Source organism: Podarcis vaucheri, assembly GCF_965113315.1.
Source record: "Podarcis vaucheri genome assembly, chromosome: 10".
NCBI classification, from domain to species: Eukaryota; Metazoa; Chordata; class Lepidosauria; order Squamata; family Lacertidae; genus Podarcis; species Podarcis vaucheri.
In genome coordinates, this window is record NC_138748.1 from 17,555,200 (window position 1) to 17,577,115 (window position 21,916).

The following is a 21,916-nucleotide window of genomic DNA, read 5'->3' on the forward strand; positions in this document are numbered from 1 at the left end:
CCGAGGGACTAAATCCCACTCCCAGCTAGCTAGGCATCTGCTTCTAAAGCTATGGAGTATTGTTATTGGTTGGAACCATAGTAACCCAAAGGGTGAAAGGGTCGAGATCCTTGGAAAGCACAGATTCTTCATTTCTCCCAATCTAGTTTCACTTCCCTTCCATACGGAGGCCATCTGTCCTCTAAAATCCAGTTCAGACCATGTGAATTGGGCATCGGTGGTTAAAAATATTTTGCATCATAAAATCACAAGGCAGTTTTTAAAAGCTGCTCCTGATCCTCCTTCCCCACACATTTACACGCTCCAAATCAACCGTACTAACAAACCAAATGTAGGGTAATTGTATAAAATTAATTCTGACACAGGCACAGTTTTACAGATGTGACTTAGCATTACACACAAAAACGCAGTAGCGGGTGTTTTGGGTTTTGTTTTTTTTAGGCAATATTAATTTCAAGTGTATTGACTGGAGACCATCAAACTATAAATTAGCTGATCGAGGATAATTAAGGAGGTGACACACACCATAATGGAAGATTGTTGGCAGTTAATAGGCGGTTTCAATTATGAAGTTGAACTTTGCAGGGGAAGGGTAGGGGGCTTAATAGGCCATTAATTTTCAACCACATATGCATAATGGAGAGCATCCAAATCTCTCTCTGATCACTTGCTCTTATACCTACAATTGCACATTTATATGGACAAAACAGAGGATTTCTTTTGTGGGGGAGAAGCCTTTTCTGTTCTCCCAAGCAGGTCTGTTTGCTTGCTTTTCTCCTTCAGCAAAAAATAAAATGAGAAAAATGTTTTGGGTGACCTTTAAATATTGTCTTAGATTTTATTTTGAAAATTCAGACCTTTGGAAAGGCGTTTTAGCCAATTATTTATGAAAATTCTATTTTATTGTAGAAAGGTAGTGAAAGGTAGAGAAGCCTGAAATCATGTGAGAGAAACATAAACGATGTACCATGATAATGAAGCATGTTTATGCAAAGAGGTATGTCTGTGTAATCTGTCATTACTTGAGCCGTTCACCATTCTGCAAATGAACCAGTTGCTCAATAGATGTGATGATCTGAAGTGCTATCTATTTATATATGTATATAGTTGGCTTGAAAACTAACATGTTTCTCCCCACCCCCCATAGAATTTGGGTAGCCCTTTTGCCATCACTCTCTGCAGTGCCGTCGTTTAATATAATACTGCAAATGATAGAGACATTGTGGCTAAAATCCTAGGAGTTTTTTCACCTCCCTGGCTGTCCCTTAATAGGCTCGGTGTCACAAACGGACAGAGCTTCTGTTTTTTTGTTTTTACCTGCATTTGATTAAACTAAGTTCTCTATTATCCATGCAATTACAAACATTCTCCTCTGAATCCCCGAGCGTGTTGTTAATTTGGCCAATACTGCATTTTCACCCATCGCTAGACAACGGTGCAGCATCTAAAATAGCAAAGTCTCTTATTTAGCGGCGTGCAGCTCTGCACCTCGGCTCCTGCCATCTTAATAAAGCAGGTCTTTTCCACTGAATGTGTGGTTTTGCCGTTATCTAGGACTGTAACTAACACCGCGGAAGAGGATCCACCGGGATCTTTGCAGCGCTGGTTCCTAATCATGTAATATTATTTCACGGTTTGTGCTGTCTGCTGCCCCAGCCCTATTCATTTTGGCCCTGGCAGGATTGTGCCCTTAATTGGGGGGAAATGCAACTCTGCTCCTCGAGAGGCAAAAAGTACCATATTCTCCTCCCCATCACCACCACCTGCCTTCCTCTTCATCAGTGACCGGTCGCCAGAAGAGCCAAGCCAAAGAAAATCCCTATGTGGTCTGGCGATTCAAAAGTAGGAATATCAGGACTCCGAGGTCTACGGCTTTGTGTATTAGTACATATTGAGTCTTCGTTCCAGGTAGCAAACAGCTGCATCTTTTTTTAAAAAAAATCTTTTTTTATAAAAAAAATAATCTGCAATGTGTTTACCCCCGCAAGAGACAAGTGTTCGATTTAGTAGGCTCCGTCTCAGAACGTTATAGATTAGTAGTTGAGCGAGGTAGGGATTGTGAATATTGAATATATATATTTTTTGTATTTCCAATGGCCGGCCGAATAATGAAATTCCTTAACTACTTCTCTTTAACTTGGCTGAAGAAAGCTCGGTATGTTGCTAAATCTCTTTTCACCGGCACTGCCGAGAAACAACTTTAATCCTTGTTAGAAAATTGCCAAGTCTGAGGCTGACAAAGAGCTCATGCTTGTTCCATTGTTAGTGCTCCCGGGCCCTGAGAGTGGAGCCCTTTACAGCTGCGTGGATCCAGCCTGGCTCAGCTGTACTATTTAAGAGAGGAGGGTTTGTCAATTTCTATTGACAATGGAGAGAGTTTTTCAGCGCCTGTAGCAGTGCTGGACGCAGTTGGGGATCAACGCCAGCCATTCAAGCTGCACCCTCTTTCATTGCTTTGGTTTGTTAATTCAAGACTAAAGGTCCGCTGAGGGGGTTTAGGGTGTTTAAGAAAGCTGATGAACTGAAAGCGTTTACGGCCCTGGTGTGGCAATTTCCATAGTCGGTGGCAACTATTGGCACGGAGTGAGCTGTGTCCTTGTTGACCCTCTGGTTATTAAAAATGCACAAGTGCTGCGCTTCTCAATATTTCAACACTCTTTCATTGTCAATACCACCTTCTGAGCCCTTCAGCTTCTTACTTGCTCTAAAGATCTTCTTAGATTGGGTTTGAAAACTTCACCTTAAACACTAGATTAGACTGATGTTCTGTTTTCCGTGCTCCTGTTGATTTGTTGAACCTTCCTAGGGCTAGAAAGCAAGTAGCAGCTTGATGGGAAGACGGGTCGCTAATATGATTTACCAGTCTACAGTCATGCACAATAAGTGTGAATAAATACAGGGGTCTTGCAGAGTCAACCCTAGCCTTTCCTTTTTTTCCCCTCTTTTTTTTTTAACTTCAAAAGAGATATTTCAAGGGAAAATGAAGTGAGTAATACATGCCCTTACAGGAGCTGTCTGAACTATGTATTGGGGGGGGGGGAGGAGGGAGAGAACAAATTTTCTTTTAAAATGGTTGGCTGCTGTCATGCACTGGTGTGAAAAATATATATATAATATACACTTTCTGTTTTATTCCTGTGTAGGCAACAGCGCAGCAACAACAAAAAAGCAATAATGCCATAGAATTGACATCAGGGCACAATGTAATGCCTTTTCAATTTTCCCTCCTCCAAGCTCAGGGGAATGTGATTATTCGGGGTGTCGTTGAAAAGTATTGTGGTTTTTACTGTAAAAACTTTGGAGTCTAGCAGGCATCATTCATTGATGCGAGGGGAAAAAATAATTGTTTGTCTTAAAAACACAAAAAGCTTGCATACTGCCAGTGAACATAAAGGTATAGCTTTACTGTGCTCAAAATTCAGAGGGAATATGGCTTCCTTAGCTTTCGCCGTCTTAGCCGTTTTATTCAGAAGGCTTTGGAAGGGAATAGTTTGGCTAAGATTGGTTGGAGTCACAGGTGGAGCTTACAAATTTTGTTACGGGCCCTTCCACTCCGACCCCACTGCCATACAATTTGAGCACTGGCTGTCCTTGTAAAAAAACATTACCTGTGGGTTGTCATTTAATTTACTATATTTTTGTCTTGAATATGAGAAGAGCCTTGCTGGTTCAGACCAAAGGCCCATCTACTCCTGTTCTCACAGTAGCCTACTGGATAGAATAACTGTAGAGTTGAAAGGGACCCCTTGAGGCATCTAGTCCAACCCCCTGCAATGCAGAAATCTCAGATGAAACATCCAAGAGAGTCTGCAACCTCCTGTGGGAGACTGTTCCACTGCCGAACAGCTCGTACTATCATAAAGGTTTTCCTGATGTTTAGTCGGATTCTCCTTTCTGGTAACTCGAAGCCAGTGGTTCGAGTCCTACCCTCTAGAGCAGGAGGAAGATAAATCTTGATCCCTGTTACATGGGACAGCTGTTGAGATATTTGAAGATGGCTATCATATCTCCTCTCAGTCTCTTCTTTTCCAAGCTAAACGTCCCCAGCTCCTTCAACCGCTCCTGATAAGGCTTGGCTTCTAGACCCTTGATCATCCCAGTCGCCCTCTTTGGCACACCTTCCAGCTTGTCAACACCCTTCCTGAATTGTGTTGCCTGCGGGAGGCAAGCAGGAGAACAGCCCGCACTTTCCCTACTTGTAATCAGAGGTGACTGGCATTCAGAGGCATACTGCCTGCAATATTTGAGGTAGTGAGCAGCCACCATGGTTAGCAGCCACGGTGAACCTTATTGTGCTGTTCTGTCTTACACCAAGTTGGATCCCAAGATTTTGTTCCATCAGCAAACAAAGCAAACGAAAGCTTGGGATCCAACCGCAGTTTTACAAGCCCTGTTTTGAGCCTGTGAGAGATTGGGTTAAGATCAAGCATGATTGGGACTTTGGCGGTGATGTGATTTCATTTGGGAGGCCTTTGCGATCATCTTCAAAACCAGTCCCTCTGGTACAGCGGCACTGTTTGCTGGGAAGATTGCACCCAAAATGTGCAATATACCTTCCCAAAGACGCTTCTGCAATTACAACCTTTGATGTGCATTGCCTCTCAGCCAGTAAGGCTCCATTTGACTGTGTATCTTTATGTTAAAGTGAAAAAAAGACTTCCCAGGTGTATGTTCTGGGTGCTGTAAGAAGCACGTCAGCACTTCTTCGCCTTTCAGGCAGCAATGACATGGGGGTTTCTTTAACCTGCATTTATTCCTGAAAACCTTATGCACATCCAAGCACCCTTTGCTGTAGGTAGGGCGAATCCAGCCTGCAAAATATTCCAGCCAAAAATCCTGTGGTCCTTTTGACTTCCAAATAGAAATGCATTCGGCACTACACAAGGCTCATTTTCTATTAGTAAGGAATGGAAGACAGCAAAAGGGTGACTTAAATAGAAATGGATATTGTAAAATGGCTATTAGAAATCATGCTCGTGATTAACACTTCTCAGGGCTTCCCGCCCCACTCCACCCTGCTACTTGCAACTAAATACAATGAAGGGTGATGCTAAATGTAAAATTCCGGACCCGGCGCTGTTTACCAGCTTATCCTGTCCAGTGCTAAACAGTGATTTTAGCATTTAAAGGTTCACAGAAAGGGGCAACAGAAAGCACAGGGCCCTGTTTGATGTGTCTGCACGGGGCACATGGCATTTGTGTGTTTAGGGGAGTGACTTCGGCCAAGGTTCTTTTCTCTATTAGCCTCCCGCAACCCCATTAATTTCCTTTTCAGGGAACGGCAAATCACAACACTTCCTTCGACAAGCTGCAGCTTGCTCATTTGTGCAAAGTGGCACCACTTCTGCTCCCGACTTAATTGTTTGATGCCCAGTCTCCTTTGCATCACTAATCGACGGCCCGCAACGTGGGCTATTTCCTTTTCTCGTCGAGGGTGCCGGTCTTCCCATGGAAATGGGCGGCACTGGATTGTGTTGCACACCTCCGAGGTTAATTCTTCCCAAGGTCTGTTTGATAAGAGAACAGATTGGGTCTATCATACTGCATGTAACAATGAATAGATACAAAAGAACAAATGGTGGTTGAGAGAGTGATCAGGTGAGCGAATTTATTGTCGCAGTGAATTCACTCAGATACCATCTGTTAAGCTACATGACACTCATCCCAATGTGGCTGACAGCATTTATTTGAATGCCACCTGTTATCCATGGATTTAAAAATAACTTCTAATCAATAATCTTTTAAAAATATTATATATAGTGTGAATAAGACTCGTAAAAGCAAACTCTGCAAGGAACTCATCTTTTAATGTTTGCTTACTTCCTATAGACAGGATTCAGCTCTGCAGAGAGTATGTCAGAAATAGATAATAAGTGAAAAGGAAACTCCTAATTTGCATATATTTGCATGCCTGTTCACAGCCTTTGCAGGTGCTAAACAACAAATGGTGGCTAGGTATTGTGTTCAACAATATCCTTATTTTGAAATAGTAACACTACAATGCCTCAGAATTTATATTTCAGAATTTTTAAATCATGGCTAGCAGTCCTAGAGCAGATGGGCTTTGGCCAAAGAATCCCAGGAAATATACTTTGTTAAGGGTATTGGGAATCATAGCTCTGTGTAGAGGAGACTTGCACACAGCGTCATTGAAATGCAAAGCCAATCACAAGTCCTGCTGGGGCTCATCTCCACTCAGGAACACCAGGCTTGCCACCAGTGCAGAATTTAAATGCAAGACCTAGTGCAAACCTGGCTAGGATCAGGTCTACTTTGGAACCCACCAGATGCATCCGGTTTCCCACCTCTGTTCTAGAAGTGCTGCTTTGGGACTCAATTCTGAGGAATTTCCCCAGCACAAGCCATATCAAAACATTGGTGCAACTCCCCATTTAGCTGGGCTTTGAGCAGAAAGCATACTGGCGGGCTGTGAATGTTATCATTAGCTCAGTGGTATCTGGGAGTGTACTTGCCGTCGTTTCAATCTTTCCTTTATTGCCAGGGCTTGTCCAACCAGAGAGGCAAAATAGGCTCCCCTTTGGGGTGCCAAAATTCCAGGGGTGCCTGAAAGTGCCTCTACCCGTGCTTTTGGAGGATGTGCACAGATGAAGTTTAGCAGCTCCTTGGCTGGGTGGTATCTTCTGCTTCCCAAGAGACACACTGGAAGATACCGGTACTTCTGATCTCCGCTGCCCAGAGAGGGAATAGACGAGAGGGTTTTTTAAGGGCAGGAAGTAAAGAACTGCCAGGCATTAGAAACCAAAGGAAGATGAATATCTGGTTAACTGTTCATTATTTAAGATGCTGTTATTTCACTGCTCAGCCTAACATGCACATAATAAGCTGCAAGATGGGTGCAGCATTATTGATGATGACGTTGTTGATGTTGTTGTTGTTTAGCCAGGATACCTTTGTTCAGCCCTAATTTCTGCTTGCTTGGTTCTGGCTGCATGTACTAAATCGTATTCATATAGCCTCCACTCCCTGAAGCTTTGTGTTCCCCATTTCTTGTGTGTGTGCAGATACACAAACATACCCTCTCCTATTGTAAAGGAAGAGGAAATTATGTTAGGAAAAGGTTTAAAGCTGCTTCATTCTTTTTTTTAAGAAAGCCCTGAAGTGCTAATTCTCTCCAAATGCAATTTTGCTCCAAAATGAAACCACCACTCTGTTTTTCATACTTTGACCACAGGGTTCTGTTTAGTAATTGATACTGAGAAAGACTGAAGCTACAGAGGTGGTTTGTTTTTCTATTTTGCCTTGGCGACTGGTTAAATATCAATGCTACTTATTTTAGCTAAAGCCTTCCTAACGTCTTCGATTAAGAACATTGAATATACCTAGTAAGCAACCAGGTAGTGCCTTGGCCAACTCTGAAATGCCTTCGCCTTTCCTTAGGTCAGTATTTATCTCACGGATGGGAACCTTTGGCCCGCCAGATGTTTCTGGACCACAGCTGCCTTTATCCCTGATGCGAGTCAGGGTGCTCCAAACAGTCTCTCTTTTTCAGAGAAATTCAGTCACGTCCCAGGCTGTGAAATTAGCTGCTTTGGAGCTCTTGCAAAAAACAACAACCCATTTTCCTAAAAGCCCAGACTTCCAAATAAGGGATGTGATTAGTGCGGTAGGGGAGCTGGGGGCAGGGGATGGAAATCACATCTGGCAACCAATGCACCGCTTTGGTTTCAGATAGTACATGGGTAAAGGTAAAGGGACGCCTGACTATTAAGTCCAGTCACGAACGACTCTTGGGTTGCAGCACTCATCTCGCTTTACTGGCCGAGGGAGCCACCGTACAGCTTCCGGAGGTCATGTGGCCAGCATGACTAAGCCGCTTCTGGCGAACCAGAGCAGCGCACGGAAACGCCGTTTACCTTCCTGCTGGAGTGGTACCTATTTATCTATTTGTACTTCATGCTTTCGAACTGCTAGGTTGGCAGGAGCAGGGACTGAGCAATGGGAGCTCACCCCGTCGCAGGGATTCAAACCGCTGACCTTCTGATCGGCAAGCCCAAGAGGCTTAGTGGTTTAGACCACAGCGCCACCTGCATCCTTAGTACATGGGTAGACAAATCTAAAAAGCCCGGGACACAAATTTTATGGCCCTCTAGCGGCTATGTTAGCTCAGAATCATAGAATTGATAATCCTCAGGGTCGCTTCCTACCCTCTGCAATGCAGGAATATGCAGCTGTCCCATATGGGGATCAAACCTGCAACCTTTGTGTCATACATTATCAGTTCCCTCATCCCAATTTTAGTGTCTGTCTGCCTCCCCACCCACCCCCTCTATTTCATTACACCCTTGGTAAGAGAGTGAGAACTGCAAAAAACGGCAGGAATTGTGTTTCATCGTCGGATGCCCTCTTCTTCCATTAGACTTCATTTCCCTTTTTGCTAAGTGAAACTTGCAGAGCTGTGCAATTTTCCCCTTCGTCTCTGTAAATAATCTTCTTCCCCCCACTGTTTTAGCAATCAGTTATTTCGTGCGAGCGTGCGCACGCAACACTCCTTTTTGCCTACAGATCGCGATGTGCGAAACACTCTTTCACATGAAGATGACCCAGCTGAACGGCACTGAGGAGTTTTTGCTAATGCTAATTCGCGTGAAGACCAATTCAGGTCAAGTTTGCCAATTTCCTAGCAACGACACTTGCCGTTTTACTGACCGGGATCAAGGCATCGTTGACTTCAAGGGCTGATTTGCAGCCTGTTTGAAGGGTCCAATTTGCCTCTCGTCACCAGATCTGCTAAACAAATAATGGCGGACAGGACATATCTATAGATATATATTTACTGTCTCTTCTTTTTTCTTAACAGCAATGGTACAGTAACTCTATGAAAATCATATGCGTGTGGCTGGCTGATAGATTAGAACTGCAGCTTCATATCTATCAGCTGAAGACTCTCATCAAGATAGTGAAGGTAAATATATTAGAATTTGATTGCACCGCAGCATTGAAAAGAGAAGCAAACAATGAATTGTTCTGGCCTTTTTTTTTTTTAAGCAATTTTAATGGTTCTTAAACTAATACAATAACCATTGAATACTTACCTAGCAGTACATCCAAGTGTTTGTCTCTAGACATAAGCTGACACATTCAACATTCAAACATATTAATGTAACCCCTCCACTGAGAATATTGAGTAATTGATATAAGGAGGTCTTGATTTTGGTCATTAACATAGTTAAAGAATGGGGTCCACATTTCTTGGAAGACGTCTCTCTTCGTTATGCCTTTAATTGCCTTCTTGTGTCTGGTGAGATGCTCAGACATTGCTGTATCCCAGATATTGTGCATCATATGCATCAATATAGCAGTTTCCCCAAAGCTTTGAAACACTGCTGTAAGGTGGGTATTCCATTTTAAAAAATGGGAGGGCAGCCCAATGTGTTCATGGCTGAAATGAGATTACATCATTTGTTCCAAACCTGTTACCCTTCGGCTGTTTTGAGACTAGAGCTGCCATCAGCTAGCTTGGCTGGCGCTGATGGGAGTTATAGTCCAAAACAGCTAGAGATTGGGAACGTTGAATTAGTTCTTATGGTCTTGGTCTCTGTGATTCATGAGCCGCACCAAACCGGCTACAGCGCTTGCTTGAAAGGGCTGAAGCAAAGCAATGCAGTAGTACCCATCTTACTTGCAGTGAAAAGGTGCCTTTTCGAATTATCTGGGACTGGCAGAAAGAATAATTTGTTTAGTAGCTGAATCTGTGCTTTGCAATGGAAGTCACTACAGCAAATCTAGAGTGGTGTATATAAGCCAAATTGTACAAGCAGCTAGCTACTAATAAACATGTCCCCGGAGGCCAGAACACTGCAGAACAGAAACCCAAAAGGCCACTTAATGAGTGATTGGTGAGGTGATTTAGTGGTCTGAAGGCCTATCTGAATCTGTTCAGCTACTTATCAGGTGCAAAAATGGAAGGCTGCACAAATGGAGATTGACTGATGGGAACATTTCCCCTGCCAGCAAATTGGATCCTACAGCTTCCAAGGTGATTTCAGTGGCCAAGCACCACCGAGTGGAATTTGTGTGACTGCATACACGTAGCAAAGGGGAGTTAAATTAGATATGCAGCTCCTACAATTATTTTCATAACTCTTTTTTATTATTATTAATATGGATCACTAGTTTTGCATGAGCAAAAAAAATTCCACATAAGTAGTTTAAAAGAGATGACTTGATCAAGCCTTCAGCATGATCAACTGAAGAGTTTGCACATTGAACTGAAGTCTTATTTTCCAGTTCTGAAGTACTAGTGTTTCGGTCATTGCTGCCACAGGCAGGGCCACGATTCGGCACACTTGCTCAGTTGTTAGCACTGGATCTCAATCTGGAGCCGTATTTTGGTATTCATATGGTTGTTTAATAATAATAATAATAATAATAATAATAATAATAATAATGCAGTTGATCATGAAAAATACAGTCCTCGGTTCAGAATACCGTATTTTTCGCCCTATAGGACGCACCGGCCCATAGGATGCACCTAGATTTGGGGGGGGGGGATAAAGGGAAAAAATATCCCCCCCCCAGGCGCGGGGCTGGGGAAGCTCCGGCGTTGGCAGCTTTGGCATCGCTCTGGGAGCTTGCGTGGCTGGAGGAGGGGAAAGTGGAGCTTCCCCCTCCCCCAGCCCCCAGAACGGGACCCAGAGCCATGTGGAAGCTGCGTGCAGCTTTGGCATCGCTCTGGGAGCTTGCGGGGCTGGAGGAGGGGAAAGCCCTCCGCCAGCCTTCTAGCCAAGTCGGGGGACAGTGCGAAAGGCGCGCTGCGCCTCTCCCGCTGTCCCCCGAGTTTGCGGGGCTGGCGATGGGGAGGAGCAGGCTTCTCCCCCCCCCCACCGCCAGCCTTCTAGCCAAGTTGGGGGACAGTGGGAAAGGCACGCTGCGCCTCTCCCGCTGTCCCCCGAGTTTGCAGGGCTGGCGACGGGGAGGAGCAGGCTTCTCCCCCCCCCCACCGCCAGCCTTCTAGCCAAGTTGGGGGACAGTGGGAAAGGCACGCTGCGCCTCTCCCGCTGTCCCCCGAGTTTGCAGGGCTGGCGACGGGGAGGAGCAGGCTTCTCCCCCCTGCCAGCCTTCTAGCCAAGTCGGGGGACAGTGGGAAAGGCACGCTGCGCCTCTCCCGCTGTCCCCCGAGTTTGCAGGGCTGGCGACGGGGAGGAGCAGGCTTCTCCCCCCTGCCAGCCTTCTAGCCAAGTCGGGGGACAGTGGGAAAGGCACGCTGCGCCTCTCCCGCTGTCCCCCGAGTTTGCGGGGCTGGCGACGGGGCTCTCCTGAAGCCTGAAGAGCGAGAGGAGTCGGTGCGCACCGACCCCTCTCGCTCTCCAGGCTTCAGTGAAAGCCTGCATTCGCCCCATAGGACGCACACACATTTCCCCTTCATTTTTGGAGGGGAAAAAGTGTGTCCTATAGGGCAAAAAATACGGTAATCAGCTAGTCGTGCAGCTAAAGGACATGTAAACCATCCAAGATGTGTTTCACTTTGGAAATGTGAAGCAATAATAGGTACAATCTTGTTTTTAAGCGCCTGTTTTAACATTCTTGTGATTTAAGGTTAACAGAGCGTGGTCTTTTTGTATTCAAGGTAGTTCTCTCCCAACTCCGCAGATCAAAGCAAAAAGACAGTCCTGATTCCCAGTGGCTGTCAGCCCAACACATTTGTTGTGTATGTTTTGCTGCATGTGACAATGAAACGCAGCCTACATTGCAGCATTCAGGATGAATCGGCCAGTGTCTTTCATTAGCCCAGATTCTGCCGGTGGAACCATTGCTGGGGCAATTGTGCTCTACCTGAGCTATACCGTTACGGCAGAGTCATGTATTAAATTAAATATTTGTACTTACTCAAGGCACACGATTCCCAGAGCTGCTGCTCTTCCTGATAACCTCCAGGAGAAAGCATCCCCAAGCCACACAGCCTATTGGAGAGTTGCTCATTAAGTTTAAGAGCCAGCTCATTCAAGACACAGCAATTACTTGATGAGAGTTTGATACGTTTCTTTGGAAAGCGTGTGAAAGAATGCTACTTTTTTATTAAAAAAAGAGTGCTGTTTTCTTCCCTGTTTTTGTGTAATGCAGCTCTCTCTCTTACACTTACACACACACACTATGAAAGGTACTGGAAAAGAACTTTCTGTTGGGAGATGTTACACTGAGAACTACTTTCAGGCTTTTTAGCACCATAAACAAAACATTTAAATAGCTCTCCCTTGCCCACAGCAATACACTCTGGGGCTTGGGGGTTGGGATCCTGTTCTCGTGTTGAAGGAGGAAGCATAGCTTAGGGTTAAGAGCATGCGATTTCCATCCAGAACATTCCAGCTCCAATCCTTGACATCTCTAATTTGGGACTACAGTTCCCATCATTCCTGATTACCGGTCCTGCTAGCTAGGGACGGTGGGAGCTGTAGTCTGAAAACAGCTGGAGACCCAAGTTTGGGAAACACTGAGTTAAAGGATCCCAAATACAGGGCTGGTACAGACATCATCCCAAGCCCCAGAGGAGCTGTTGCCCTCCAGATGTTCTGAACTGCAGCTCCCAGAAAAATCATGCTGCCTGGCAGAGAGGCTGATGGGAGTTGTAGTGCAGCATATCTGGAGGGCACCAGTTCAGTGAACGATGTTCTGAAGATGCCATGGTAGACTGTTGTGATCAAAACAGTCCAATGGTCTGCTTTTTACCTACCATTCCCTTTTTTTGCCAATTGATTTTTTTCCATATTATTGCGGATTTGTTAAAAAAACTGAGCAAATTTAATATTTTCAACAACAGAAAGACTTCCCACCCCCTTCTTAGATGTGTCCATAATTAATCCTTATTGCTGCTTATATTTCACAGTTCTAATTCACATTCCATTTTTTCCTTTTATCCATCAGCATTAGTTAACATTTCCAATATTGTCACGTGAGGATTAGGCATCCATTTATCAAGCCACGTTAATTCACCAATTCTATTCCACACACCTTTCCCCAAGCCTTTATCACGGTCAGGCCTTCATTCCGTCTGCCCCCTTCGATGAGACTGACGTTTTTAGGGAACTACAAAAGGGAAGAACTGACCCTTTGCTGAGAATATTCTCTTGTCACTACAGAAGACCTATCGAGACTTCAGGCTGCAGGGCGTGCTGGAAGGAACCCTGAACAGCAAAACATACGACACCGTCCACAGCCGTCTGACAGTAGAGGAAGCCACGGTCTCTGTGTCTGATGGGAGCGGACTTCAAGGCATCACAATGAAGGACAGCGACGAAGAAGACGGCTGACCACCTGCTATCCCTCATGAGTGTTTGTTCCGTAACTTGTCCTCACACTTCGCGTTTATGGTTTTGCCTTAATGCCCCGATGCTATGGTGTAAAATTCATCCCACTTGTACGGGAGGAAAGGTGGGCTAGAAAGGGGGAAAGGGGGTGGTATTGGGGCAGGGGTGTTTAATGCCGAAGACATTTTGAAGACAGTGGCCAGGGTGGGGTGGGGGTTGCATATTTTTCTATGTAGCTTTGCTTTGCACTTTTGAGAATGCCAGCATGGAGTGTGGGCTCCATCCCTTTCTGTTTGTCGCGTTGCCGTTTCTCTTCCTGTAACCGGCCGGGAGAGCAGACATTGTACATTGCGCAATACTACAGGCAGCCATCATTGGAAACTGTTCAGAGCAGGCATTTCATCTGCAACAATTGCAGCCCGAAAATGTATTTCCCATGGTTTGTCGCTGTTGTGTTTTGTTTCTGTTGTCAGTCTCTTGCTTTTTCTTCATTCTTAGGAGACATGCATTTAAAAGAAAAACTTGGTCCCTAGTCCTTTGATTTTTGCTTTGTATAAAAGGCAAGAGGATCTCCAAGGACTGCCAAGGGAAAAACACACACACACACACACACACCACTGCAAGTGTTGCATCTTCTCTCTTGCAAATTTAAAAACTTTCTCATCTCGTTGATTGTCCAGAAACCTGCCTTCAGTATTTCTATGTCTCTGTGAAAATTTGCAGGCAATAAGAATCTCCCTTTTCCCTCCTGTCATGACCACTTCTGTATCTAGCCCACGTTTGTACAAAGTTCCAAAATTAAAATATGTTTGCAATATTTGAAATCCTTCGACCTCCAGCGTGTGATTTGTTTTGCTGGCAGGAGAGGGCAGTTACAAAAATAAAGTGCAATTGTTTCCTGGAGCCCTGCAACATTTGATAAAGTGTTTTTATATGAAGAATTACCTGAGTGGTCTAGCCTATAGTTTTTTCATTTAAGAAATTACTTGCATCTCAATATTCTCCGGTGATGTCTTTTCAAAAAGGCATTCTGCTTTTGTATACCTTCCATAAAATGCATACATCTCTGCCTATTGATGACAGCTTGAATGGTTCCAAAGTAATCTGGAAGAGCACTGAGCGAAGAAGTTGGGGGCGGGCGTTACTTATGTTCCTAGTGACCTTAAATGCCTGGCCTTAATTTAGCAGTGAAGTGCTTTACTTCAATGAATTCCTTAAACAATTCAGAATCGCTGTGGCTTACGCGGCGGTTCTTTGCAAAGACAGGTCACGCAACTTTGCGGCTGCTCTGTGAGTACAAAGGCTTGAAGGATTGAAAAGTAGTGAGTTCCAGAGAGGAGCTCATTGTTTTGTTTCGTTTTGAAGCGCTCATGTAAACTGCGCTGAACAAGGGCAAACAAGTTACACTTCAGCAGAGCTTGGCTCCTCCTCGAAGTGGCAATTACTCCTCGTTCTCCAAGAACTCTCGAGAACTTGAAATAGAGCTATTTAGTGGGAGAAAGGGCAGATAAAATATTCTGTGTTCTTGCACTGTCCTCACAAACAGGATGGTGAGGACAATATGTCTGGGGTCTAGCATTCTCTTTGGTCTCCCTTCAGGAAATAACCTTCCCAAATGATACCAAGAGATGCCAAAGATTTTTTGGATAGAGGGAGTGATTATCATTACTCCTTCCGGCAATGTTTGGGGGCTCAACACAGAAATCTCAATCAAAAAGCAACGGGAGTATGACATAGGTAACCAAATATACCCCATCCAATGGACTAAACTGTGGTCTAAACCTTCCTTCAAATCCATCTCAGACAACAGAAAGGAACACACCTTGAAAATTACCTATAGATGGTACCTAACACCATGGAAGTTGGAGCTGATACAGCCAGGAACCTCACCAAAATGCTGGAGAAGCTGCAGCTCTACAGATACATACCCCCACATGTGGTAGGACTGCTCCAGAATCCAACCCCTCTGGACATCAGACCTACAAGAAATATGCAAAATAACAAAAGAGGTATTAGAAGCCTCCCCAGAACTACCAGATCTACAATTATACTTTGAGGCATTGGGTTTGTGCTGGATTACTGAAGAACAAGCAGGTGACTGGGAGCGGCCGCCGAGACCACATAACACCGGTCTTGAAAGACCTACATTGGCTCCCAGTACATTTCCGAGCACAATTCAAAGTGTTGGTGCTGACCTTTAAAGCCCTAAACGGCCTTGGTCCAGTATATCTGAAGGAGCGTCTCCACCCCCATCGTTCTGCCCGGACACTGAGGTCCAGCACCGAGGGCCTTCTGGCAGTTCCCTCACTGCGAGAAGCCAAGTTACAGGGAACCAGGCAGAGGGCCTTCTCGGTAGTGGCGCCCTCCCTGTGGAACGCCCTCCCACCAGATGTCAAAGAGAACAACAACTACCAGACTTTTAGAAGCCCTGTTTAGGGAAGCTTTTAATGTTTGGTGTATTACAGTATTTTAATATATATTTTTTGGAAGCCGCCCAGAGTGGCTGGGGAAGCCCAGCCAGATGCGTGGGGTATAAATAATTTATTATTATTATTATTATTATTATTATTATTATTGCTAGATCTGGAAGGGCATGATGGTAAATATGGATGGCATGCCTGTATGTGGTATGGCAGAGCCAAAATTTACAAGAGCTTCTCCAACCATGTGATCAGAAAGAACTTGATTAGAGTCCAGGGAAAACACAAAAACTTACTGGAAAGAAAGACACCACAGGAGCAATAACTAGGAAAAAGATTAATATGGAGAACCAGTGGGATACTCACTGCTGCCAACTGAAGTCAACCAACTATGCCTTGGGTCCCCCAACCTCTCTCACCACCAAGAAAAGCTAATAAATGAATAGAAAGAGAATGTGACACCGACACAAAAACCTTGCACGTAACACTATGTAAAAGAATGAAAGTTTATGTCAGGGACGAGCCAGTGGTTTCAAGTTCCCAGAGGGAGGGGGGAACCTGGGAGTGGAAGAAGAGGGCAAGGTGCCCGACTGGGAGGGAGATAATGAGGAGAGAGCTGTGGGAGGAAGCCGAGAGGAAGAGGCAGGAAGGGCTAGAGAGCCAAGAAGTTCACAGGAGCAGCAAGGGTTAAGCTCAAGCTCAGAATCTTTCTCTGATGAGCTCTGATGAGACATTGGAGAAGAGGAGGGCTGAAAGGCATGGGTTGCTGGAGGGGCAACGCAGGCCTCAGCAGAGATCTGAACTGAGTGACTCTGATGGATGATAAGATGTGTTAATGACCCCTTGTAAATACTGTAAATAAAGACTATTTTAAAAAGTCATGGCAATTGTTGTGAAGAGAGGATACCCTCAGCCCTGACAGTTTACCACCCCTCTCTTCTCTCCCCCCCCCCCAACCTTATACCGACTACAACATTAATGTCTCACACCGGATAGAACTGATCTGTAGAAAAGACTTTATGATCTGAAAACAGAGATGCTGTACTTTTGTAACCCAAGAAAATCTTGTAATAAAAGCAATTTTAAAAGAAGGAGAAACAAAAAACTTTTAAATAATAATAATAATTTACTATTTATACCCCGCCCATCTGGCTGAGTTTCCCTAGCCACTCTGGGCGGCTCCCAGTCAAGTGTTAAAAACAATACAGCATTAAATATTAAAAACTTCCCTGAACAGGGCTGCCTTCAGATGTCTTTTGAAGATAGGATAGCTGTTTATTTCCTTCACTTCTGAAGGGAGGGTGTTCCACAGGGTGGGTGCCACTACCAAGAAGGCCCTCTGTCTGGTTCCCTGTAACCTCACTTCTCGCAATGAGGGAACCGCCAGAAGGCCCTTGGCATGGATCTCAGTGTCCGGGCTGAACAATGGGGGTGGAGACGCTCCTTCAGGTATACAGGGCCAAGGCCGTTTAGGGCTTTAAAGGTCAGCACCAACACTTTGAATTGTGCTCGGAAACGTACTGGGAGCCAATGAGATCTCTCAGGACCGGTGTTATGTGGTCCTGGCGGCCACTCCCAGTCACCAGTCTAGCTGCCGCATTCTGGATTAATTGCAGTTTCCGGGTCACCTTCAAAGGTAGCCCCACGTAGAGCATGTTGCAGTAGTCCAGGTGAGAGGTAACTAGAGCATGCACCACTCTGGCAAGACAGTCTGTGGGCAGGTAGGGTCTTAGCCTGCGTACCAGGTGGAGCTGGTAGACAACCGCCCTGGACACAGAATTAATCTACTCCTCCATGGACAGCTGTGAGTCCAAAATGACTCCCAGGCTGCGCACCTGGTCCTTCAGGGGCACAGTTTCCCCATTCAGGACCAGGGAATTCCCCCACACCCACCCGCCCCCTGTCCCCCCAAAACAGTACTTCTGTCTTGTCAGGATTCAACCTCAATCTGTTAACCGCCATCCATCCAACCGCCTCCAGGCACTCACATGTTTTTTAAAAAACATACGCGAAGGAAGCTGCAGAGTCAGACAATTTGGCCTGTCTAGCTCAGTATAGTCTTACATTGAAAGGCAGTGCCTCTTTGGGACTTCAGACTGGGTTTTCTTCCAGTCTTACCCAGAGATGCTGGGGACTGACCTTCTGCATATGAAGTTTTACCACTAGACTATGCGCCATCCCAATACCAGTCTGTGGGTATTCACTGGTGATGGGACAGAGCTGCAGGTTAAAGATACACCTTGCCCAAAGCTTTGCTGGGAGTTTAGCTGTTGCCTGCAGGTGCTGTATGTGGTGGGGGTGGTTTTTACCTTTGGTACGTAAAGAAAAAGCGAAACCCCCAGGAGGATGCTAACTGAATAACCTGCTTCCCATTCCTACAATTCAGCCACTTTTAAAGCTACAAAAGTGCAAGCTGCTTAAACCGGTCCTTAAATTAGTTCGGTCCCAGTGCAAGGTGTGTGCCGCCCATGGCCATTAAAGCACATTAGCATTTCCTGCATTTGTGACCTTCAAATTCTCCAGAACCCTTCCTTGTGTAAGTGTTACGCAAAAGGCAGCACCTATAAGAGCACAAATGGTTCCGTCTCTCTCCACAGAAACCCAACAGAATCCCAGATCCTTTTAATTTAATTGAACATTGCTCATCTGTGTGTATTCCCAGGGCGCTTGCCAGGTATTAGCATCATTGGCCACCTATCAAGGATCAGACTCAAGTCAAGGGCCCATCCATACCTGGGTTCCCCACTCCCAGCCTTACTGCTGCTCCTTGTTATCATTGCCTGTACACAGTCCTCTTTAAGTGAGTAAGCATCACAGGAGAAAGGAGGAGCACCAACCCAGCCTCAAGCTTCTCTTCCCTTCTCGATGGCTGTAGCCAAAAACACAAGATGGTACATCTTGCCCAATGCCCCCCTCCCAGAACTTACACCATACACTGTATCCCTGTTCTGAATTCTACTCACCCCTTTAAGCAGCGGCCAGAGAACCTCCAGCCCATGAGAATCATCATCATTTTAACATCCCTTCTCCCTAAAAATCCAAGGGCAGGTAACATAGCCAATACGTGCACAAAATTTACAAATGGGGCGTTAGATTCCCCCTTCCTTCTGGAATTTGCACTGATGGGACTCTGAAAACGGATCCATAATCTCAGCATCAGATTCCATATTTCTTTCTACCAGTCCAGGAGCCATTCCTCTGACTCCATCTTTCCATTTCCTTTTTCAGTTCCTCTTAACAAAGGGAGACAATTAACCTTAAAGAGTCCCCTAATTGTGCAGTAATCCTTAGCCCCAGATATCTTACCCAAGTGCCCTCAAAAGTCGATGTCCCCTTATTAGCTCTAAAGATAATTCCCCCTAACTTTCTATTAAATTGCAGCAGGGCCTCAAGTGGTTCGTTGGGACTAGTTAAAGCATGAGCCTCATCCTTTGCGCAGAATGATATTTTAAAATATTTCTCCTAATCCCTTTCATGCCAGAATGCTGCCTTCCAGCTACTATCATGGGTTATGTAACAAGCAAAGGCGTGGCAAAGGAGGCAGCTTCGTCCAATGCTAATTAAAAGACGCCTGCTTCTTGGGGAAAAAGCAATGACAAACCTAGACAGCATCTTAAAAAGCAGAGACATCACCTTGCCAACAAAGGTCCGTATAGTTAAAGCTATGCTTTTCCCAGTAGAGATGTATGGAAGTGAGAGCTGGACCATAAAGAAGGCTGATCACCGAAGAATTGATGCTTTTGAATTATGGGGCTGGAGGAGACTTCTTGAGAGTCCCATGGACTGCAAGAAGATCAAACCTACCCATTCTTAAAGAAATCAGCCCCGATTGCTCACTGGAAGGACAGATCCTGAAGCTGAGGCTCCAATACTTTAGCCACCTCATGAGAAGAGAAGACTCCCTGGAAAAGACCCTGATGTTGGGAAAGATGGAGGGCACAAGGAGAAGGGGATGACGGAGGACGAGATGGTTGGACAGTGTTCTTGAAGCTACCAGCATGAGTTTGAGCAAACTGCGGGAGGCAGTGGAAGACAGGAGTGCCTGGTGTGCTCTGGCCCATGGGGTCACGAAGAGTCGGACATGACTAAATGACTAAACAACAAAAACTTTTCAGTAGAACCTATTAGTTGAAATTCTGCATGTCATGGAGTCAATAAACAAAGCAATAGGAAATAGCTAGAGCTGCAATGCATTCGGCTGGGGAGGGCGGGATATAAATAAAATTTATTATTATTATTATTATTATTATTATTATTATTATTTAAAAAGTGGAATCATACAGTTGGAAGGGACTCAGAGGATCAACTATTCTAGTCCAAACTCCTGCAATGCAGGCAGCATTGAAAATTTGCCAGGCGCATTTTGCACCTGGCTATCAGCCACTTGCAACCAAGTGAAGGTGCCCAAGGGCCAGGATGGGACCTGACATCTCCACCATATGGAGGTGCATGCCTGGGGAATCCTTGGACCTTGATTGTTTTCACACACCAGAAACACATCCTGTAGAATTCTATCCATGATATTTTATTTGAATGAATTACAGGAACCAAAAAAGTTCTATTGGAAAATACGACTTCCAAGCTGTCTGGCCCCAAAACGGCAACTAGGTATTTTGGCAACTGTAACGCTGGTTTAAGAAGTCCTTTGGCACCTAGCTTATATATCCGGGTTTCTAACACTGGAATGCAGGAATATGCAGCTGTCCCATATGGGGACTGAACCTGCAACCTTGGCATTATCAGCACCATTCTCTAACCAACCGAGCTATCCTGTTCCTTTTGATGTTTTTGTCTTCTCCATCCCAGCCTGAGTCAGAAGAGACTCTGGTCTCTTGCTGTTTTGTGGGGCTTTAAAAAGGGAGAGAAAAACCACATGTGCCAGTTTGAGCTCTTTGGAGGAAAGGAGAGATAGAAATGTAAATAATAATAATAATACCCCCTCCAAACAAAAGTTAGCAGCAAAGACAGGAGCCCGTGCCCTTTCTACCTCTTGCCCTGATCATGTGGGGAAATGTGATATCAAAGCATTTCTTCAATTACCTTGCCAATCCAAATTGTCAATTATCCCCAACAGGAGTCAAGCTGTAGCTGAGTGAAAGCTTAGGCTTCCAATTCAGCCCACTGTTAATCTTGCAGATAGGTCTATGGCTGGATTAGTCCAGCCCCAAATCCACAACTCAAAACACCCCTCTGCTTGCACCAAAAATCAAACCCTTTAAATTGCCTCCTCTGAGGTTCTGACCCCTCCTAGGTCAGACTCTGCACTCAGTGGTTTGCAGCAGCTTTCAATGGCTTGCAGCAGCAAACTCAACACTCAGTGGTTTCAAACCGTAGGAGTTGGATGGGACCTTGGATGTCATAACGCAGCCTTTCCCAACTTTGGGCCCCCCAGGTGTCACTGGACTACAATTCCTATCAGCCCCAGCCAGCATGGCCCAATGATGGATGGTGGGAATTGTCATCATAATTGTGAATTATGATGTCCAGTAACATCTGGAGACCCAAGGTTCAGATAGGGTGATCTAGTCCAACCCGCTACTCAAGACAGGATCCAACAGCCTTCCCCAACTTGGCTCAGGCCTGCAAAGCTCATCAGCCCCAGCTGGCAGAGCCAATGGTCAGGGCTGATCAGAACTGAAATCCAGTATCCCTAGAGGGCACCTGGTTGGAGAAGCCTGAACTACAGCCTTCGTGACGGGCCAGTTTCTCCTTACATATCCCCAGCAAAGGAGTGCCTGCTGCTTCCCAAGGCAATCTATGCCACTGTTGAACAACTCTTGATTCACTAACTTGCAGGGAGGGGCACTTCCCCTTTTAATGTAAAAAAAAAAACCCAAAACTATTTAATAATAATAATAATAAATCCTCATGAAATAAGATGTGAACTAGAAAAAGCGTACACAAACTCTTTCCTTTGCTCCTACTTTGGGTGGGAGGTTTACATGTGGTTGCCCTATCACAGCTACCCTAAAATCCTGGATTTCTCCCTTGTCCAGCTGTCTGTCACTTCCGGCCATAGCGAGACCAGGCAGGGAGGGAAATATGGATTCCCAAGTCGCCCCGGAAGCTGGGCACCCGAGGTCAAGCAGGACCTTCCCCAAGGCAAATGAGGGGAGGTTGGAAGGGGATGCGGGGGACTCAACTAGTTGCTTCCTGGCAGAGAAACACCTGTTGGCAGGTGCAGCGCCCGTGGCTATAGGGTTGTTCTGCACAGGATGGGACCGGGTGGTTGCG

The 21,916-nt window shown here is 45.3% G+C and overlaps 1 protein-coding gene and 1 long non-coding RNA gene across 14 annotated transcripts in view; one reads left to right on the forward strand and one right to left on the reverse strand.

Annotated features, from left to right (window-relative positions):
- The window catches only part of CADPS2 (calcium dependent secretion activator 2), a 367,142-nt gene extending 353,056 nt beyond the window's left edge, over positions 1–14,086 (forward strand). For all 13 annotated transcript variants that reach the window (XM_082239470.1, XM_082239476.1, XM_082239475.1 and 10 more), the window contains 2 exons: positions 8,819–8,923; positions 13,095–14,086. In XM_082239470.1, the coding sequence (XP_082095596.1) occupies positions 8,819–8,923; positions 13,095–13,265 (276 nt within the window). In that variant the 3' untranslated portion in view covers positions 13,266–14,086. The remainder of the gene's footprint in view (positions 1–8,818; positions 8,924–13,094) is intronic.
- On the reverse strand, positions 8,635–21,059 carry LOC309541778. Its single transcript, XR_014223922.1, has 3 exons — positions 20,723–21,059; positions 15,097–15,241; positions 8,635–8,745 (listed from the first exon to the last, which is right to left on the reverse strand). It is a non-coding gene; the product is annotated as an uncharacterized lncRNA (long non-coding RNA).
- Positions 21,060–21,916: the final 857 nt, after the last annotated feature.